At 44.3% G+C, this 22763-nt stretch overlaps 1 protein-coding gene across 2 annotated transcripts in view; it reads right to left on the bottom strand.

Annotated features, from left to right (window-relative positions):
- CCDC157 (coiled-coil domain containing 157) overlaps window positions 1-22763 on the bottom strand; it is a 322949-nt gene that overhangs the window by 209000 nt on the left and 91186 nt on the right. For both annotated transcript variants that reach the window (XM_069619307.1, XM_069619308.1), the window contains exon 3: window positions 5195-5366. In XM_069619307.1, the coding sequence (XP_069475408.1) occupies window positions 5195-5366 (172 nt within the window). The remainder of the gene's footprint in view (window positions 1-5194; window positions 5367-22763) is intronic.

Raw genomic sequence — 22763 nt, 5'->3', positions numbered from 1 at the left:
GTGGAGGGTGCCCCTGGATGCTGGGGGGTGGGGGTTATAGGGGACATGATTGGGGGCCTGGTGGAGGGTGCCCTGGATGCTGGGAGGTGGGGGTGCAGGGGGACATGAGTTGGACATGAGTGGGGGCCTGGTGGAGGGTGCCCCTGCACTGCTGAGGGGTGGGGGTGGTGGGAGACATGAGTTGGACATGAGTGGGGGCCTGGTGGAGGGTGCCCTGCACTGCTGGGGGGTGGGGGTGCAGGGGGACATGAGTGGGGGCCTGGTGGAGGGTGCCCCTGGATGCTGGGGGGTGGGGGTGCAGGGGGACATGAGTGGGGGCCTGGTGGAGGGTGCCCCTGGATGCTGGGGGGTGGGGGTGCAGGGGGACATGAGTGGGGGCCTGGTGGAGGGTGCCCCTGCACTGCTGAGGGGTGGGGGTGGTGGGAGACATGAGTTGGACATGAGTGGGGGCCTGGTGGAGGGTGCCCTGCACTGCTGGGGGGTGGGGGTGGTGGGAGACATGAGTGGGGGCCTGGTGGAGGGTGCCCCTGGATGCTGAGGGGTGGGGGTGCAGGGGGACATGAGTGGGGGCCTGGTGGAGGGTGCCCCTGGATGCTGGGGGGTGGGGGTGCAGGGGGACATGAGTGGGGGCCTGGTGGAGGGTGCCCCTGCACTGCTGAGGGGTGAGGGTGGTGGGAGACATGAGTTGGACATGAGTGGGGGCCTGGTGGAGGGTGCCCTGCACTGCTGGGGGGTGGGGGTGGTGGGAGACATGAGTGGGGGCCTGGTGGAGGGTGCCCCTGGATGCTGGGGGGTGGGGGTGATAGGGGACATGAGTGGGGGCCTGGTGGAGGGTGCCCCTGGATGCTGGGGGTGCAGGGGGACATGAGTTGGACATGAGTGGGGGCCTGGTGGAGGGTGCCCCTGCACTGCTGAGGGGTGGGAGACATGAGTTGGACATGAGTGGGGGCCTGGTGGAGGGTGCCCTGCACTGCTCGGGGGTGGGGGTGGTGGGAGACATGAGTGGGGGCCTGGTGGAGGGTGCCCCTGGATGCTGGGGGGTGGGGGTGATAGGGGACATGAGTTGGACATGAGTGGGGGCCTGGTGGAGGGTGCCCCTGGATGCTGGGGGGTGGGGGTGATAGGGGACATGAGTGGGGGCTTGGTGGAGGGTGCTCTGCACTGCTGGGGGGTAGGGGTGCAGGGGGACATGAGTTGGACATGAGTGGGGGCCTGGTGGAGGGTGCCCTGCACTGCTGGGGGGTGGGGGTGCAGGGGGACATGAGTGGGGGCCTGGTGGGGGCTGCCCATGGTGGCTGGGGGGTGGGGGTGGTGGGAGACATGAGTGGGGGCCTGGTGGAGGCTGCTCCTGCACTGCTGGGGGGTGGGGGTGATAGGGGACATGAGTGGGGGCCTGGTGGGGGATGCCCATGGTGGCTGGGGGGTGGGGGTCATAGGGGACATGAGTGGGGGCTTGGTGGAGGGTGCCCCACACTGCTGGGGGGTGGGGGTGCTGGGTGACATGAGCATGAGCAGGTGTGCAGGGTAGTCCCCTGTGGTGTCGGCTGCCTGCAGGGGCCGTGGAGGGTGTACAGGGAATACCTAAGGAGCACACAGCCAAATCGCGTGTAGAATTTCCCACGTACCCCTGAAATACACGTACCCAGCCAAATCGCGTGTGGAAATTCCCGCACACGTACCCGGCCAAATCGCGTGTGGAACTTCCCGCTCACCCCTGAAATCCACGTACCCTGCCAAATCGCATGTGGGACTTCCCGCGCACCCCTGAGATCCACGTACCCAGCCAAATTGCATGTGGAAATTCCCGCACACGTACCCGGCCAAATCGCGTGTGGAACTTCCCGCGCACCCCTGAAATCCACGTACCCTGCCAAATCGCGTGTGAGACTTCCTGCGCACCCCTGAGATCCACGTACCCAGCCAAGTCGCGTGTGGAAATTCCCGCGCATGTACCCGGCCAAATCGCGTGTGGAACTTCCCGCGCACCCCTGAAATCCACGTACCCTGCCAAATCGCGTGTGAGACTTCCCGCGCACCCCTGAGATCCACGTACCGAGCCAAGTCGCGTGTGGAAATTCCCGCGCACGTACCCGGCCAAATCGCGTGTGGAACTTCCCGCGCACCCCTGAAATCCACGTACCCTGCCAAATCGCGTGTGAAAGTTCCCGCGCACCCCGCAATATACGCACACGTTATTTTTCAGTCAGCGGGTGTCCGTGTTTGTGGGTACCCCTTCGCACGTCATTTGTCCTGGAGGGCCACAGTATAGGACATTCATCATAGCTGTATATAGGTGCTATTTGTTGGCGCACCTTTTGGCGCACATTCATTACAGGCGCAGAGACGCTACCGCCTGCTTTCTTGTGGCGGTCGTGTTTGTGCCTGTGCGCTGGTTTGACCGAGCGCTTTTTTGCCCTATTCGATTCCATGAATACGTGTTGTAGGCGAGCGTGTGGGCGTTCCGCGCACTTGCACCCTGTACTTCCCCCGTGACGCCCACATTTTGGCAAGTTGTTCCCCATTCCGAGTGTTACGCCCCGTGTTCCGCCTACTTTTGTTGTGTGCGCCGCGCTATGTGCGATTTTCGCTGTGGCCTGTGCGATTTTCGCTGTGACCTGGCGCACGCCGTTAGATGGCCTGTGCGCCAACGTGCGCCGCGCACTTTTTTTTCGTGCGATTTTCACACTTGCACTGCGATTTTCGCTATTCCACTGCGAGTCGCACGTTTTTGGCCACTTGCGCCGCGCTAATTATTCCATGAATGGGCCTGCATGTGTGTTGTACGTCTTTAGATGTAGGGTTTTATAGACCTTACAGTTTCCTGTAGTTATGGTTTATATGAAGATAGCGGCATAGCCTGATAAATCTGACAATCGCAAAGCCATGCTGATCCCAACTGAAAGATGGAATGAATGATTCAATTAATTAATTTGATTGATCGATTTGACTCGATTTAATTTAAGTATCGGTAAGTGTTAAGTGTCTTTTATGTGTGGGTCACTGAACAGTTTTGCCTTTTGATTTTGATTGATCTTTGCTGTGTTTTATGGTTCGATTTGGTTTAATTGAGGTTATGTTGACCTTGTTTTGGACGACCTGAGTTGCATTAATTCGAAGGGATGTTTGATTGATTGCTGTGTTTGTTGTGTTCATTGTAAATAGTTTTAACTGTTTTAATTGATTTCTTGAAATTTGTGTAAAGTTCAAATGACTAAATACAATAAAGTATTATTATTATATTATTTAACACAAAATCTTCAATTGGTCTCCCTACTTGTGTCTTTTTACACGCGTTTTATCAATGTGCGTTCCAGCGCTCGCCCTACAATGTTGCTGCTTGCATCCTTGATTTCAACACAGACCGGTCTTCTATTGGTCTCCCCAACTCACTGGCTTTGTTGATTTCACTGACGCTGCTTTGTTCTTGGAGCCAAGGACAGTACCACGGCGACTGCTGCTTCTCCCGCCTTGGTTAATGACATGGGAGGGCCCCGGTATCTCTGACACACAATGCATAATTCTTCAGCCTGGTTTCCTAGTCTTACGCTTTCTAATCTCGAGGGTTCTTGAGAGCAACGGTTTCTTGTCGGAAAGGTCAAGGGAATTTCCCTCCTTGCGATCCCTTCCAGTTTTGCCGTATTTCTTCTCTCGTTCAGCTGCCGTCTCGAACCTGCTGTTTCCTCATGTGCTTTGCCTCACTCAGAGTGTGTGTTCGTGCTCCGCCTTTTATCTGTGTGGGGAAGTTTAATGGAAGTCAGGTGTGTGTGATGGTCAGTTATTGCCTGACCTCATCTGACCATTGTGTTGGGACACGTCAGGTATACTGGTCGGGTGTTAGTCTGTTTTCTCCCATTGCGGGCTGTCCATGTGAAAGTATTTGTGTTGGAAAGGGGAAGGGGGGGGGGTCGAGTTCCTATGTATCCTACCTGGTAGGATGGGGTAAATGTGTTACAGGGAAGGTGATACCACGTCTTGCCATTCGGTATCCAACTCCCAATCCATGAAGACCCCTCACCCAGGTGATCCTGCTGCACTGGTCCACCACCTGGAAGTGGATCCAAAAGCGATGGCTGTGTCCTGGCCACCTGAATGACATATCCCCCAGGACTAGTGGGTGAGACACGTTCTGGTTTCTCACATAGGTGAGATGAGAAAACCGTCTAACACACAGATGATTTGGGGCATTGGGTACTGTGTGAAGAAAACAGTTTTCACCAAGATAAGGGGTGGGTTATAACTCAGTTGGGGAACAGGGAAACTAGTCTGACTCCAGAAGATACAGGACAAAAGCATTTGGCATATATTTGGAATATATTCTCTTTTTAATATTATTTTCATTGATTTTTAAAGTTACAGCGTTCATTACAATTTTAAAAAACTAGATAACTCAATGAACAAACAACAGTGGGGATGAGACAATCAGGAGAATAAGTGCATTGATAGAAACAACTACATCAGCCCCAGGGTCGTAAAAGAAGGTTGGAGACGTGCGAGTCCATGACTCAGAGTAATATTGAGTTCTAATTTGTATTTATTAAATTTTATATAGCGCTTTAAACCAAATCGCTTCACATAAACAACATGAATATCAGGTTCATACAATCATCATAATAAGGTACCAGTTGTCATTCCAATTGAGAGGTGACATTTCAGCACTGAAGGAATATGTGCTGATAGCAAAGGGGGCAATTAGAAAGCAGTCTTACACCAGCTGAGGCAGGGAGAAAGCAGTTTGAGATCAGGGGTGGAGGGAATAAAGTGGTAGGACACCAGATGGGACAGGAAGTAAGCAGTGTGACACCAGATGGAGGAGGAGGTGAGCTGTCTAACGCCACATGATGTGAAAAGAAAGTGGTCGAACTCCAGATGTGGAATACGGTGGAGTGTGAAGAAGGTAGTATCACATAAGAATGGGTAGATATACAATTTTCAGACAGCCCAGGGTGGAGGGGCATGGGTGGAAACAAAATCAAACTGACAGACAAGTGGATGTGGGGTACAGCAGAGCAAAAGTAGTTGGACATCCAAACAAGACATTAAGAAATCAAATCTGGTTGTAAGTGGGGTGTGGAGGAGGCATTCCGGTAAAAGATGGAGCGTAGAGAAAGCTTTCTGGTACCAGGTGGCAGGGCTATAACACACTAACAACAAAGTTAATCCCACCGGTAAAGCCCCAGGAGCTCTTAGAATGTACCTCACTTGTGGCCTGCTGGTAGAGTGTCCCCAGTTTCAGTATGCTGCTCCAGTACTTCCTGGCTGCCAGGCCAATAGACATGCTAGGCCCTAGCACTCGTGATGGGGGAACTGCTTGCTCAGTGGTCAGGGTCTCTGTATATCCAGCAAAGCTCTGAAGGAGCAGCAATAGCCTGCAGGAGAGAAAAAGAGAACATGAAATCATGGCTGAGAAAGAGAAGTGGTATGTGGAAGTAGGACCCAAAGAAACCGGACTGGACGACTGGGAGAGCATGGGCAGGAGTTCGGGGGGTGACCCAAACTGGAGGCCCAGCTCAACTAAAACATATGTGAAGAGCTATTTCCAGGTATCATTTTCCACTTTGCCAGTCTGCTCAAAACATGTTCATCCTCACTCACCATCCACCTGCCTCCTCTTTCGACCTTTTTCACTCCCCATACCACCTTTAGGGAGACTTCACAGTCTTAAAGTTTGCTTTGCATTTGCCTCGGGTCACATAGCTCTTTAAGCATAAACAATGTAGAAAAGGAACTATGCTTGCCTTGTTTTGACGTTCTTTAGAAAAGTAGTGGGATAAAGATGAGACATCAATAGGTTTCGGAGGAGTAAGTTGAAACTTGAAAAGGGGACAAGAGTTACTAACAGTATGGATATGTACTGCATGTACTATGATTCAATAACAGATTTATAACATACAATGTCTACACTTATGTACAGTTTGGAGCAGGGACAATGACAGTGGAGGGACTTTAGGGAGAGGGATAATGAGGAGGGTCAAAACAGGTGTACTGTCAAAGGTGAGGAGGTGCAGTTTGTGGGCAGGTTTGAAAGCTAGCAGGAGTGTGATGTTCTTTATGCCCCAAGAAAGGGAGTTGAAGTCATAGGGGCAAGATCGGTGAAGGAGCAGAAGTGAGAGGTAGTGCAGGGCAAGTGACAGTGATATTAAGTAGGGCATTAGAGCAAAGGTGTCTAGGTGGTAATGGAAAACAGAGGTAGCCAGATAGTGCAGAGCAAGCCCATGGATATATTTAAAGACTAGGACAATATATAAAGAGGGATTGGTGGTGCATGGGCAGAGTGGGCACAGTTGTGGAGGGACATGAAGGTCAAAGGGAGTTTGAGTTGTAAAGCTCTGCATTTAAAGGAGCAGCGAGGAAGGCCCAGGAAGAAGGAGGAGGCAACCATAATGACATCTGCCGATGACCAGAGTAGTGATTTTGGTGGCTCTCAGATCACTTCAGGAATTGCATCGCTCCATCACACTTCTCCTTCCCCACGGTTACATGGTTGTGTGCCACAGAATTAATGGAATATAACCTCATGACGTCGACAGTAATACTAATCACCCCAATATGCTTCTAGATCTCTTGCTAAAGCTTTAGTAAAGCAGAGGTGTGTCATCCTATTGGTGGATCCATGGAGGGGGAATGTTGCTGGATGTGACACATAAATAATGAAAGAATAATGAGAGGGAATCTAAACCCGGATGAGGGTTGCCTCACAGAAGGAAAGACAAAGGAATAGAAACCAGCCATGGGGAGGGCAACTCTATAGAAAAATGGTGGTGTGCATTCCAATACCAACTCTGTGCAAGTACTTCCTCACAGGCGGAGAAAGCAGTGAAACCAATCAGGGAGACTGCTGCTTCACATGAAAGAGAAATGTAGGGACATCAACCTTATGAGAGACCTGCCTCACAGGAGAAAAAAGGGCAGACAAACAAATCCTGTATGATCACTGCCATGCGCAATAGCGATAGGTAGAAAACCTCGGAGTGCAACTTACTGGAGGGAGTAGGGGTCAGAAGCACTATGCTGGGTGAATTCTGCTAAACAGATGGGGGAACTGGTGAGAAACACAACTTTCAGCAATTTTTCATCAATTATCAGCATTCATTTTTGTATCATATTCGTAATTGCCTGTGGCTTTCTTTCTTTTAAACAATCCCCCGACACTTGTTTGCCAATTTTTGCATGGTTCATCAGAAGGGTTTTTAACGTATTTTCATATGATTTTCTAGTGAATTAGAAAAAACAAGAGACAATGTTTGTCAATTTTGTGCTAAACGCATATTATGTGAATATGTTGCTCAATTGTCCCATCATGCAGTCTGCATGATGAGACAATTGAGTAATTGTAAGTTAACATCACTGATTAGTTGATTTGATTACACCAACTGACTTGGAAAGTTTCACTTTCTTAGATAGTAGCACTGAGTTTTCTTGATCATAATGTCTTTCTCAAGTTTCCTCGAATTCATCAAATTGATGTTCTTGGACATTGCTATCTATTTTTGAATAAATCAAAAATAATTTTAATAACCAATCAAATTTAAATATTAAATACCTTTAAAAAAGATCAAAATCAATGTGCAGAAATGCATTCTGTTCTCACCTTGATATTCAAACAGTTCAGGTTAAGCAGTTCCTTTCGGCAACATGCATTGTTTTCGACACAGAGAACGCAGATGATTCAAAGTGGCCGAATTTAAAAGAAGCGCCATGCTGTCCGCATGTAATCGTCGTGTGTATGACGTCATTACGCTCGTGTTCCAGTTTGAGTTGGGATTTCTCTATTTGCCGCAATTACGCTTAGTTTTGTGAATTATGTAGGAAATGGTTTACTCATTTCTTTCGAAAATGAATTTAAATTTACAAAATAAGTTGTATGTTGGTGAAATCAAAAAATTATTATACATGAAAATGTTGTATATATAGAAAGCAACCAAGTATAATGTGAAGTGACAGGCTTATGATCACTTAATACTGATATTGATACAAAAGCTTAACTTAGATAATACATTTTGAAAATAAATCATAATTACGCCCACCTTAATGTGGAATAGCAGCTGTCCCTTGATTGATCTATTCAGTTTCCAATGTTCAATATCATGATTCAGTGCTGTTCTTTTGTTGTTCAAAACCTATCTTGGCGTTTTCATTGATGATTATAAAAAATGACTCATTTCTGTGTCTGAGTTCAATCCCGAATTACAGCAATTCATATTGCATATCCAATTTGCTTCTTTATTTCCTCCTCTAGCCATTGTTTCTATATGTTCCAATCCAAAAAACCTGATTTCATCAATGTGTGCTGCTGTGTGTTCTTCGAGACAGTGTTGTCCTAACGGATATCTGTAGTCTTTGTTTCTCATTGTGCGTACGTGTTCTGCAATTCTAACTTTGAGCGGATGTATCGTGCTGCCAATGTATAGTTTTGAACATTGGCACGTTATTGCATACACAACAAATTTTGTGTTACAATTCATGAAATCCTTGAGCATGTGTATGCAGCCGTTTGTCATCAATACCTTCATTTTGCCGTTTTCTGAAACAAATGGCACATTGTACAATTTCCACATTTGTAATTGGCCATTAGTTTTGTGGTTTCCCACAATCTCATTTTACTTCTTGTCCTTTTGTTTTTCTCAAAATGTGACAGACATATGATTTGTTTCAAGTTCTTAGAACTACGGTATGTTATGCTGGGAGAGTCTTCCAAATATGATGTAAGGTCTGCATCCATTCTTAAAAGAGGCCAGTGTTTTTGGAGTATTTGTTTTAATTGCTGCACTTCCAAGCTGTATGTTGTGATGAACCTTAATTTTTGATAACCTTTGTTTGTTTCAACCTTGGGTTTATTTTGTAGGAATTCAATCCTTGTTCTTTGTTTAGTCTTTTCTTGTGATTTTTTGAAAAGTTTATTTGCATAGCCTCTTTGTTTGAACTTGGATGTAGCTACTGAAAGATGTTTCTCGAATTCTTCTGTTTGTGTGCAGTTGCGTTTAATTCTCAGGAACTCTCCATAAGGTATATCATTTATTATATGTTGAGGACGACTACTTTTGGCATGTAAGATACTGTTTTCGGATGTCGGCCTTGCTTAAAGAGTGGATTGAATTTGATTATTATGTATGAATAGCTCCAAGTCAAAGAAATGAATTATTTTCTCATTTTCCACCATGGTTAGTTTTAAATTCAATGAATTCTGATTAAGATAGTTGTGGTATTCCTTTAGTGATTCCTTGCTCCCTTAACATATTACCAAAATGTCATCTATGGATCTGCCCCAGTAGTTGACCGGATTTATTTCTGTGAAGGCACTATGTTGCCATGCATGTTGAAGTTCGTAAGCTCCCATATAGAGGTTGGCATATGCAGGGGCAAATTTGGCACCTACCGCAGTTCTCTGCCTCTGCCTGTACAGGTCTTTGTTGAACATGAATATGTTATTGGTTAGGGTAAAATTTTGTTGTATATACAAGATTGATCTGGTTTATAAGAATTGTTGCGCTGTCTCTATTCCTTTTATGTGTAATATACTAGTATATAATGAGGTGACATCAAATGTACCAATCTGAAGTCAGATTCCCAGTAGATCCTTAGCTAAATAATTCACAAAACAATTGCAGCAAATGGAGAAATCCCAACTCAAAATGGAGCACGAGCACAATGATGTCATACGCACGACGATTACGTGCGAACGGCATTACGCTTCTTTAAAATTCGGCCATTTTGAATCATCAGCATTCTCCACGACGAAAACAAAGCATGTTGCCGAAAGGAACTGCTTAACCTTAGCTGTTTGAATATCAAGGTGAGAACAGAATGCATTTCTGCACATTGATTTTGATCTTTTTTAAAAAGGTATTTATTATTTAAATTTGGTTGGTAATTAAAACAGTTTTTGATTTATTCAAAAGCAGATGCCAATCACCAAGAACATCAATTTGATGAATTCGAGGAAACTTGAGAAAGACATTATGATCAAGAAAACAAAGTGCTAGTATCTAAGAAAGCAAAACTTTCCAAGTAAGTTGGAGTAATCAAATCAACTAATCAGTTATGTTAACTTGCAATTACTCAATTGTCGCAATCGTGCAGACTGCACGATCGGACAGTTGAGCAACATATTCACATAATACACGTTTAGCACAATATTGACAAACATTGTTTCTTGTTTTTTCCAATTCACCTGAAAATCATATGAAAATACGTTCAAAACCCTCCTGAGGAACCATGCAAAAATGGGGAAACACGTGTCGGGGGATTGTTTAAAAGAAAGAAAGCCACAGGCAATTATGAATATGATACCAAAATGAATGCTGAGAATGGATGAAAAATTGCTGAAAGTTGAAAAACAACAAACTGAATTTAGAAAAATCAAAAATTACAAATGTATCTGGAGCGCAAGATCTAAATGACTGGAGTCCATTTTGTTCAAGCATTGGGCAGTATAAATATGACAAGTCCCAATCTGTGCAGCTCCAGTTTCACCTTGCATAAAATATTACAACAACAATTCAAATAATTTGCCAACATTTGTTACAGGCTGCTTCTTATCTAGGTGAGAAACACAATGCTGTGCGAGTGCTGACTTGAAACAGAAAGACATGGTGAGAAACATACCCCAAAGAGTGTGCTGCCTCATGACAGATAGGTGAGAAAGCAACCATGTGTGAGTGCCGCTTTATGGGAAAGAGAAGGGGAAATAAACACAATTCCTTAAGAGTGTTGGGTGTCATGACAGAGAAAAGGGGAAAACCATTATTTAGTGAGAGCTGCCTCATAATAGAAAAAAAGGGAGACATTCCTATTCTAGACAATGGCTAACTGGCAATAGAAAATGGGAGAGTACTCAAAAACACGTTTAAAAACCATTCCTTGACACAATTCCGAACAACTACCGACCCATCACCAAAGTCCCCTTCTTATTGAAGATTCTTAACAGAGCTGCATACATACAAATCCAACACCACCTGGAAAATAACCACATCCTAGGAGCCCGCCAATCAGGCTTCTGCCCTCGTCATGGCACTGAATCAGCACTCCTGGACCTGAAAAATCAGATAGATGAGATCAGGGACGTGGGAAAACAGGTACTCCTGCTCCTCTTAGACCTCTCTGCCGGATTCGATCTAGTTGATAATAATATACTCTGCCAAAACCTAATATATTAGCAGCCTCCTTCTCCCCAGAAGCAGCCTCATGCATTGCCTCCTTCCTAGAAGGTAGGACCATGAAAGTCTTCTCAGAAACGGCCAGTGCTGAACAGCCCCAGCAGCTGTGGTGTACCTCAAGATTCCTGCTTCCCACCAACGCTTCACAATATCTTTACAAAGCCACTCTTTGACCTTCTGGACTCTCTCGGCATAACATATACCAATTATGCCAATGACACCCAGCTCCTCCTCCCCCTTTCTGGCACCTACACCATCGATGACGCTGCCTTGAACACCACCTATGCTACCATCCAGGCCTGGATGGTGACCCATGGTCTCTGTCTAACAATGAGAAGACATAACTTCTCCTTGTGGGGCCCGTGTCTGTGCTAAAAAAAAAAAATCTAGATCCTGACTTCGCTGCCTTCAACATTGACGGCTCCATGGTCAAAGTCTCCCCTGCGGACAAGACTCTAGGTGTCTACCTGGACTTAACACTATCACTAACCGGGCAGGTTAATGCCAGAGCCTCCTCAGCAGCCTACTCAACTAAACTGCTGAACGCGGCTAGACCTCTGATTTCCACTGAAAGCTGCCTGACCATCGCCTGAGCAGTAATCAGCGCAAGACTGGATCACTGCAACATTCTCTTTAATGGAACGTCGGCCCACAATCTAAAAAAACTCCAGGTTATCCAAAATAACGCCCTTCGAGTTGCCCTAAACATCCCCAAAACAGAAAACATCACTGCTGCCTGTAAAGCAGTGCACTGGCTCCTGATCAGAGAAAGAATTGCAGTCAAGACTCTGACCATTACTCAAAGGTGTATCTCCAAAACTGCCCGCCTTACCGATCACAAAAAATCACCATGATTCACCCATCCAGGCCAACCAGGACTCCTTACACCGACAGACTATCCCAACCTTAGTACAAACGTGTAAAAGCAGGAGGATCCCACTTCCCAGTCATTGCAGTCAAGATGTGGAATGCTCTCCCTCAGTCCTTAAGAGCAGAACAGTCCTAGTGGGCATTCTGGAAGGCACTCAAAACGTGGTTGTGTATCTAAATGTCACATTTCTACTCCTGTAACCCACCTGTACCTTGACCACCTTGGTACCTGCCTTTCGGGTCCCTGGATTTGAGAAGGTTCCTGTAGGTCTATGCTCTACAGCGCCCTGATGCCTCAGGGTTTGTGTGCGCTATACAGATGTAATAAATAAATAAATAAATAAATAAAATAAACTTTAGCCATGTATACACACTGCCTCACATAAGACATAAGGCAGGGCAGGGGCGAGGCAATACATTTAGTTCGGGATGAGGACAGCTTCATGGTAGGGAGCAGAGGATGACATTCTGATCCCTAGAAGTCATGAGTGAGTGTGGCATCACAAGAGAGTTACGAGGAGGGGCAGTTATTAGTAATTAATGAGACTGCAGCAATTCTATGTTCTCTGCTTGCTTCTAATATTACTGGAGGGCCTGAGGAATATATCCTGATTTTTGTTAACGCTGTTACGGTTCATTGGTGTAGGGTGCCTATTTCTCGCCTATTTCTCTCCTTTGCTTTTCAATATGTCACTTTGCTTTAACCTGAACTGTTCATCAAAGCCTTTTGATAACTGTTCTAACAGAGCCACGCTCTAAGAGCCCAGGAACCCACACATGTTGTAAACAGTAAATCATTCAAAATGACCAAGTGAGTAGAAATTGGCCCGTCTGAATGAACCTGCAATGATGGTTGTACTTTAACATACAATCCTGAACCTGTAGGATGTTGTAAGGGCATAATACTATAGTGGTGAACGTCCACCTCACATTTCTATGATTTCGCATTAATAGTGTCCAAAGAAATGATACAAAAATATTGGCTGTACATTCAGCAGTTAATCCTTATTAGTGAACTGTGTTCCGAAACAGGCATACCTTGAAGATGTCTTTTGGGGAACTTTTTTACATCATTAATTTCAGCGGTTTAACCATACAAAGTCAATGTTGCAGTAAATGAGGTGATTAAAACAACATTTTAAAAAGTGTGACAATAGAAAATTTCACAGAACAGAATGTCCAAGAAATGTTAGTTATTTTTTCATCGTATGTCGATAGAAGAAGTTATTCAAGTGGTCAAAACACAATCCAAAAGTCTGAATCACAGTGTGCAAGGTTTCATTATTCATTGAAGACACATCAGAATGCAATGGTGCAACTTTCAAGACTACAGACTATAGACAGAAAAAGTTAGAATGCTGAGATGTGCTTGTGAAATGTGAGCAACGTCTTCAAAATTAACGTTACCTGTTTTGGTTGAATTATCACCTGTGCTGTAGGTCTTTAGAACAAGATCGACAATGTGGCAACACAGAAGTTAATAGAGAACTTGAATACAATGTGGGAAAATGTTTAACAGTGACTATACCAAGTGCAGAAAAAAAAGCAACCAACGTTTTTTGTCAGAATCCTCAAAAATGATATTTAAATATAGAACACTGTATTATCTTTTCTAGTGGAGTTTAATGGAACAGGATTGGTTTGATCTGAGAAAACATTACAACCCTATTAACGTTTTTCTAGAAAACAAGCCTAGGAGTTGGGTTAAAAAAAATCCTTTCCGTAGCCTTGATTTTACCGAAGAAACCCCCCAAATAAATCAGAGTTCCTGCGCTCACTTTTCAGGAAGCTTTTGCACAATTGGGAAATGACGGATTTCTGACGTACAACCCCTCCCAAATTTTAATGAGGGCCCTCAGGCAGCAAACAGAAGGGATTTGGTGCCTGCATTTACTTGGTAGGGCTACAACATGGTCAGGTTCACTGTGGCACTGTGGATGGATAAAGTCTGACCGCTGCTGAGCCAAGGACATGCTTTGTGGCCTTATGCAATTTGCACTGAAGCACAAGCCTAGTGTTTGGTCAAGTAAAATAAATACATACATTTAAAAAAAGAAAGTCCATTTGTGGAAGGCATCAGTTGTTGCAAAGGAGAAACCATTACTTTGCCACCAAAAAGGACCCAAATGTGCCTTCCTAAGGCCAACTGTGATAACCTCTTAATTAATGGAGGAATGGAATCTTCTCAATAAAAGAAAACAGCAATGCACCCTGGGCAGAGTGAAGGAATGGTGTGAAGGGTGTGCTCGTGTGTGTGTGCTCGTGTGTGTGTGCTTGTGTGTGTGTGCGCGTGCTCGTGTGTGTTTTTTTTTTCCTGGCTGTGAATTGCTACACCAAGTTAGATTTGGTATGCTATTGCCATGTCATGTCATATTATAAGCTGTAAAAACATGTTGTGTAATGTCTTGTTCTGGTGGGATCAATGTGTTCTTTTCTCAAAGCTAAATACATGTTGACCAGAAATTACATGAGTGCTACTGTATGCTCTTATTCACTCTTTAGGGAGAGGGGGAGAATATAATGTTGGGTTTCTTTTATACTAGCTGGATCGGTCATGTTATATTATGTTGAGGTTTCATTATAATGATTTGCTTTAAATTTCTGATTTTCAAGCGCCTTTGAAGCTGGAAACAGGAAAGTAGACTCTAGTCTGTTAACTGGACCGTACACCCCTGTTTTGAGCTAACGTTCACATGATGCCCTCTATTAACAGGACATAGTAACTGCAGCCCAGGGTGAGAAGTTAAGTGAAAGACATGATTCAATAAATTAACCTTGATAACTATCCAGCCTCAGCCAAAGAGGAGGCCTGCCTCACACACCAATATAACCATTACCTTAAAGGCCATAGCAGGACTCAGGAACCTCCAGAAAAACCAGACTATGCCACTGCTCCCAAGGAAGCCTTGGTTGGAATCCCACACTCAGTTCAATGTGCACATATTTCCTTCCAGCTTTCCCATCTATACAATCTCGACGGAGCTAACAGAGGGGCTCTGCATGCTGTGTTTTCATGGGCATGGTTTCTACATGCCGTGGATCACCCATGACACTGCGGAAGGCTCAGAAGCAGACCACAGGTGAGCTATGGACAGGCTTGGTGTTCATAAGCACCTTGCGCACAAACCTATGGCTTTGGTGACCATGACATGAATAAATGAGGAAACCAAAAAATTGAAGTTGTTTTGCTCGCTTTTCACGAGTTGTTGCGAAATGGGCAAATTCAGATTTCTGACATACAATCTCTCCCAAATGATGTTGGGGGCCATAGTGAAATAAGTAAAAGGGGTTTGCTTCCTGTGTGTTCTTGGTCATGGCTTCAACAAGCCCCAGTAAATTCCAGACAAACCGCCTGGCGCAGCGAACACCTCTTCTCCAGCTACCACTTCTTTCTGTGCTGCGCCCCATAGAATATGATATGATGTTCTATTTGTATTGCACTCATACACAAGTGTTTCAGTTGAGTTCCACGGTTTGGTGCAATTGTATACATACCTATTCAACCTTTTCCTTCTAATGCCTTCTTGAGCACCGTATCCATCCCTTGCCCTCATTCCAACTATCTACCAGACTTTGCTCCTCCCTATCACTACTGAATGTTCTGTCATACAAGAGTATTGCCTCTCTAAAGACAAAAGTGCTTCGACTCCATGAACTATGGCAGGAGGTGCTATACAAATGAAATATAACATAACATGTAAATATAATTGTGGTTAATTGTGTGGAAGTTAAATCTACTGATCGGGGGAATCCGAGTGTTTATTTCTCATAAAGTTTCAAAGTAAAGGAAAACTCATACACAGATGTGATCTCTTCAAAGGGATGGAGAAAAGCTCACCAAACGCAGAACATGTTCCTGTGAGGGCATTAGGAACAGGGATTAATCTGATCGGCCTTTGATTAACAGGTTTGGGCAATGTAATTAAAAAAAGGGAGCGAATTGAATTCTGCCTTTATTTTAAAAATGTTCGATAGGTCAGCCATTTAAGTTACTAGAAACCGCTTTTCGAAATGGTTTTTGAACAGAATTCATACAAAAGCGAATTATAAAGTACCCAACATGACAGAAACCTCTGGTCCAGATTTAGATATTTGCACTGGATATTGATTCAGAAAGTTAGTGAACTTTCACTCCTTCTTACAGAGGGTTAATGAATCCTTCAGGTAGTGCCCATACAGCTGCATGGTATATCAACTCTGGTTTGGTAATACATTTTCTGTGCATTGTCTAGATAGATTCACAATTTGTTGCCTTTTTGACACATACATTTGAGAAAGAGAATAAAGAAGACTTTTTTTTTAGGGCTGCCATTAGTTGTATGCAAAGATATAACCCTAAAAAAGCACAAAAACATGATGTCGAAACCAACATTATTTTATGTTTTCCTATGAACAATGGCTGTGCACGTATAAAGATCAGAGCAGCACTGCAGCCATGACTGGGGCTATGAGATGGCTGAGAATGACACGTGGGTAGGTCAAGCGAAATTGTACAGATCTAACATAGTTTTGTTAAGCCATACCGCTTAAGGCCTGAGGATATTCGGTTAGAAAGTGTGTTGTATGAAAGAGCCATGGGTAGGACACTGGCAACGTGGCGAGGGGCAAGGGCCCTTCTCAACCTGGCATAGGCGGCCTACCAGCGCACTACCAGAGCCAGAGCTACCCCAGAGGCGGTGCGAGGGAGCTGAGAGGGACCCCTGTACATGGTGCCCGGTATGCATGGAGTCATGTATGTATAGCGGTACCTCTTTTCCATTCACAGTGCCTATCAGCCTCTGTCCTGGCTAGGCCCCTATTTCAAAATTTCAGGTCATGGCCTTCAGAGCGGTTCTAGGACACATATTCAAAAACAAAAGGATCGAATGGCTTTTTTTCCACGCCAAAAGGATCAAAAAAAGGGTGGAATTTTTTTTTTATGGGGGGGGTTCCCCCCCAAACCCCCTTTTTTCTGTTTTAAAAAAAACTTTTTTTACATACAAAACAAAAAAAAATATAAATCAATAAATAAAAAAGCATTCAACCCTTTTTTTTCCGATCCTTTTGGATTCGAAAAAAAGGTCATTCGATCCTTTTATTTCGATACTTTGACTGGACACCCTTCAGAGCAGCCAGGTCTACCGACATAATACTAAGGAAAGTCAGATTTAGGAGGCAGACCAAGAACATAGTTTCAATGTGGTTTATTTAAATCAAAAGAAAAAAAGTCTAATCTTTCCCTATCTCTACAGTGCAGCTTGGCCCTATCTAATAACAGAAAGAGAAGAATAACCAGTGCTTGTCAGTAGGTCTTACAAACAAATGTAATATTATCCTCTGTTCCAAAGGCCTTATTTTATCAAAGTACTGACCCTATTACACAAAAAGGCTAGCATAAGGTGGACCAAACACGTCTTCTACGGTTTCGTTTCTTCAATGGCTGAAATGGTTGTTGGCCTCTGACCACCACCCGATTGTCCATCTGTTAGCCTAGATAAATTAAAAATCTGAGAATAATTTGTTTTGGATACAACATTATTTTACACCGCAACAGTGAATTCATAAAACTGTAATATTGTTTTTTCCTTCAAACAGGGATTCTTGTGTCCCTTACCCAGTCTTGGGGGCATTTAGCTTTCACCCTGCCAGGGGTATTTGGGTTTCTCACCCCACTGTGTAGTATTGGGTTTCACACCCCTTCTTGGGATCATCTGGATCTTTACCGGTCAAGGGTTTTCAAGTTTCTTACCCCACCGAATGGTACTGTGTTGCTCACCCACACTTGTGGTAGTCTAACTGTTACCCTGCCAAGGACTTTTAGGTTTCTCACCATGTTGTCGGGTATTGCCAGTTCTTCCCGCTGTCTTCACTGCTCCCGGGAATAGCTGCGTATCTTCTGTGTCATAGCAGCGTTCCCTGAAGGAGACAGCCTCTTTGGCTGTCGCAGGACTGTGGGTTTGCCTCGGCTGCTCTCGGCATCGGGTCTCCAAGTCGACCTCTTCTTCTGTCTAGGTTGTCGGGTCCACTGGCGTTGTGGACTGCGGGTGCCTGTTACCCGTTGCTCGCTTGGGCGGTTAGTTTCCCTCAGTTCAGCCGAGTCTCCTGCTCCACGCCAGGCACCCTTCACGTTGGCCTGTTGCTCGGCTCTGCCCTCTTGGAGGAGGTACATTCTTGCAGCTTGCTCCGCAGGACTTCCTCTCCCAGTCTGCCTCTCCCAGTATGGTTTTGCGTACTAAAGTTTCTATGTCACTTTTGTAGTTCAGGCTGCAACGAAATTGGACGGTCCATTGATTCTGTGTTTCTAGTAACGGGTGTCGTGCATATGGGTCTGAAACCACACCAGTCACTTCTACAGAGCGACAAGTACAATTATACTGTTCGATCCCCATATAGCCAACAAACACATAGGGCCTTTCACATGAGGGGAGAGGAACAAAATCCCAGTCGTGGAATTCCTTGTCCAACAGGAGACAGTCACCCCCAGTGGGGTCCCGCTTGCCCTGTCCCCTAGGGGGAGTTAATATTAGCAAACTCACCCCTCTAGTCCCAAAGGGGGTGGCTTCCACTTGGGGAGAAGGGACAAATTCCCTGGATTTATCACAAGACACAGACTACAGCTACCAGCATGCACCACCCTCTTCAGATTGCTGCAATGGCTGATGGACACCAAGGGGCAAAATATCTGAGACCAACACGGACTACAAGTGTCACAATACACCTGGGTCTAATGTCCAAAACACTGCCCAGATCAGAAGGAAAGAAATGGTTGCCTTGTGGAAAATTGACTTTCCTCACCTTTCCCAGAGCTGAATGGGCAGCTGAAGCCAGCAGGGTGTGGTACAACAGTGGAGGAGACCAGTGAATATGGACAGTGACTTACATGATGCAGGAGGAGAACAAAGAGCAACCCACACTGGAGACCGCATGGCCAGATGGAAGGAAGTGGAGTCTAAAACATTGGTGGAGTTACGGGTCCTTATGAAGACTCCCAGGAATAATTCCAGCCCACAATGGGAGGAGATATCAGGAGTGGGGGGGGTAGAGAAGGCAGAGATTGTCTTAGGAAGACAGCTGAGCAGAGTACCCAATGGGAGCTTAGAGAACTTTCTAGACAGGAGAATCTGTCAAGGAAAGGTGTTTGGGTGAGGCTAGAAGGAGGTACATGAGGACCAAAGAACCAGTGAGGGGTGTGGAGGAGAGTACTGACTTGTTTGGAGAGAGTGATGGTAAGGTGCTGGGATTGAGAGAGTGGTACAAATTGTGTTGTATGTCTCTGTGTGAGTGAAGGTGAGAAAACATGAGAGGAAGATTGAAAGGGAAGAGAGTAGAGGTAGGAGAGTGGGAGAACGATCAGGAGGGAGCAGGAGCATAGAGACAGAATGAATGGGAGGCAGAGTAAGATCAGGCAGGAGGAGAAGAGTAAAGACAGGGAGAGTGAGAGGTGAAGAGAAGGAGTAAGGACCAGAGAAAGAGTAGAGAGGAGTGGAGGAAAGAGTAAGAATAATAGTTGTAAGGCCATTGACAGTGAGGAAGGGTAGGGTGTGGCAATCAGGTTACCCCTGTAAAGGTCACCTAGAGAGTAGCTATGGAAGAGAGATAGATAAGGCTCTGGATCTTAGACCTCTACAGAGCAGGACAAGCTTAGACAGTAGCAGATCATAGGCTATAGTGAACTGATGCTACAGAAGACCTTTTAGGTTAGGTAGATGGAAGCCCCATTCAACTTTGAGGGCAAGTGGTACAGGTACCAACCCTATACCTGGAGCCATAGCTGCCTTTAGCTGTATGTTTAATCTTAATAACAACTGAAAATGTACTGATGTTGTCACATGGCAATCTTTTCACAATTGGTAGTAACATAAATGTACCATGCTGATTTTCTGTATGAACCTTATTGTGTAAAACATTATAAAAACCTCAAGAACTCTGTACCAAGGAACCTCTTTTCTGGGGCGTGGAAGTAAACATGCCTCTGTTTTCGTTGACTGGTTTCCCATTAGTGGATTTATAGGGGGGTTCTACATTTAGTGCCATCAAGCCTCATCTGAGATGGTAACAGGAGTAGTGACCCCATCCCCTCAATCCCTTGTGCAGGCAGAAAGGACAGATACTAGCCCTAGATTAATTCTCTAAAGGTGTTTTAAGGGAGGGCCGTCTACAAAGGTTGGTGTCTCTCCTTGGGCCCTTTTATTTAATCTAAAGGTAGTGAGGTAAACTCAGTAGAGGAAAATTGGAGATTATCTGGTTGGGAAGGAGATCAAAATATAAATTAGACAATGCAAGAGAAAAAATAATAACAGGAGATGGAAAAGCTAGAAGGGAGCTGAGGGCTGACGTTAAAAAAGGAGACATTTGAATGTTTGTTAATATTTTATGTATTTACAATTCTTTGACAATAGGGATGAACTATGAAGGAATGGTTTGTTATGTTTGTGTTAAAGTTCATATAAACTGGTGATGATACAAAAAGGAGAAATTTGACTGGGTTACAGGGAAAACTAACAAAATTCAAGAATTTAACTGAAAATAGGAAAATCTCTGGTGGGACATTTTTTGAAGAAAAAAGTAAAACAATCAATAAAAATGAGAAAAGAACAAACAGAAGAATGTGTTTATGGAAAGGGGTACTCCGGTGCATCACAGGTACACCCATCATTAGCCGAGTGCATACAAATACCTTAAACAAATGAAGCTCCACAACATAGTATGATAAGCAATTCCCTGTGGAAGATACCTTTGATTTTGACAAACTCCTAAATTTACAAAGAGTGCTTGCACAAATGAAGGGAGTGGACAATGGGAAATATTTCTAGATTGGTTTGAGGAGGATCTAAAACGGGTTGAGGATTAAGAATTAAAGGTTTAGAAAAAACGAATGATTAATTGAGGGACGAACTACAGAAAATGAAAAATAGACATAAAAATGGAATAGGATTAGAACAAAAGCAGAGAGTCGAGCCAAGCTCGCCTCATTACTTCATTGCATCTTCAGCAAAGGTCAGAGGGTAAAAACAGAGGAGCAGGAGGAAGAGGAGGAAGAAGAGGGTGACATTACTGAAATTCTAGGCACTTCAAAAGCAAACCTCAATGCTGCACGCACTTTCACAGTAGCAGTTATGCACCCTCAAGCCACAGCGCATTACAAATGCAGCCCCAAACCCCACAGCAGGTGTGCAGAGACAACCCAATCTAGACCAGGGTGCACCGAAGCCGGGCAATCGAACAGCACTTCCACATCTACCATAAGCCACAAACACACTCTCGCAGGTGCTGTGTACAGTGCAACAGGTGTGCAACTGCAGGCTCTGTTGCAGGAACTGCCACGGGCCTGCTCAGATAACGTAATTAATTGGTAACTGTACATGCCCCTTGGACTACTGGGGATCTCTACAGATTTTACAAATATTAGGGAAATACCTAAGGAGTTTATTTATGAGTTCAGTACTGTCATGAGGCCTCCAGATAAGGTTTGTACCAGGTCTTTTTACGGATGAAATCCTGTAAAATACAACAGCTTTGTTATTTTCCTGTGTACATTTACACACAACTTTAAAGCAGATGGTAGTGCAAAGGTCAGGTTACTTGAAAGAAACCAGAATGCTTCTTTTGATTTTTATCTACATGGATGCAATCGAAAGCCATGGAGAAAAACTCTGAAACAGAATGTATTTCTCTGGAGCCTTTTGAAAAAAGAAACTGCACACTGTGATAAAAACAACGGTTTCTTTCCATTCAGCTTCTGCTGTATTGGGTGTAGATGCTAAATCAAGCGAACAGAAGCACTGTGCATATTTAATTTCCTAGCATTTCAGGAGAGTATAATTAATAAAATGGAAAACTAAATTGCTATTGAGAATTAATCTTTTGTAACAAATTATGCTTTTTTCCAATGAAAGCAAACCAGTATTGCACAATTGTATTTTTCAGAGTTCCTGTGCTGTGTTCATAATCATGCAGAGGCAGATCACTTGTACACTTATGATTTAATGTACACTCTAATTATAAAAACAGTGTGTAAAATGAGGAGTATACACGGTTTAGTTTACATCCATTCAACCTCGCAGTCAATGGTGTACATTACTATAAATGGTCAGTGGCAGCAGAGTCTTTGCTCAAGGGTGAGTGATTGTCATTACGACAATCACATGCGTTATAGCCTCTCAAATCTTCAAGACTACAATAAAAAAATCCAAAACCACTCCAGGAAGTGCAAGCGCTGTTCAAAAACAAATAAATGAAAATTACATTTGTAATTGAAATAGAAATTCAGCAAAACCTGTCCCTGTGATAATCCAGATAGGTATTTAACGTTAAGTAGTTTGTCCAACATTTAGGCACTGTGATTACTATACCTCAGCCGATACTCAGTTTACCAACCTCTGAAGGATCTTCGCCAATAAGATAGCTCAGCCGGTTGAGCGATCGTTGCTGCAATCTGTGCGTGATCTGTAGGTTGCAGGTTCGAATCCTGGCAAGGCCAACCCAGCTTTTCATCCTGTCGAAGTCGATAAAGGAGTACCGACTTCGGTTTGGTGATAATCGTGATAAATATGTTCTTTGTACAGCGCTTTGCCAAAAGCGCTATATAAATAACCATTTGACCATGATATTAGGTATATAATTTAGCATGGAGTCCTTGCCTCTCTGCACTGTTGTATCATAACATTGGCATAATGGCATACTATTAGGTAATGAGGACTTTCATTAAACATCAAGACGATTCTGCTATCAAACCTCAAAACACACAATACAATTCATGTT

The sequence above is a fragment of the Ambystoma mexicanum genome, chromosome 10 (genome assembly GCF_040938575.1).
Source record: "Ambystoma mexicanum isolate Mex_15411 chromosome 10, UKY_AmexF1_1, whole genome shotgun sequence".
Classification (NCBI taxonomy): Eukaryota; Metazoa; Chordata; class Amphibia; order Caudata; family Ambystomatidae; genus Ambystoma; species Ambystoma mexicanum.
The sequence above is the reverse complement of the archived record's forward strand: the minus strand, read 5'-3'. Positions and strand labels throughout refer to the sequence as shown.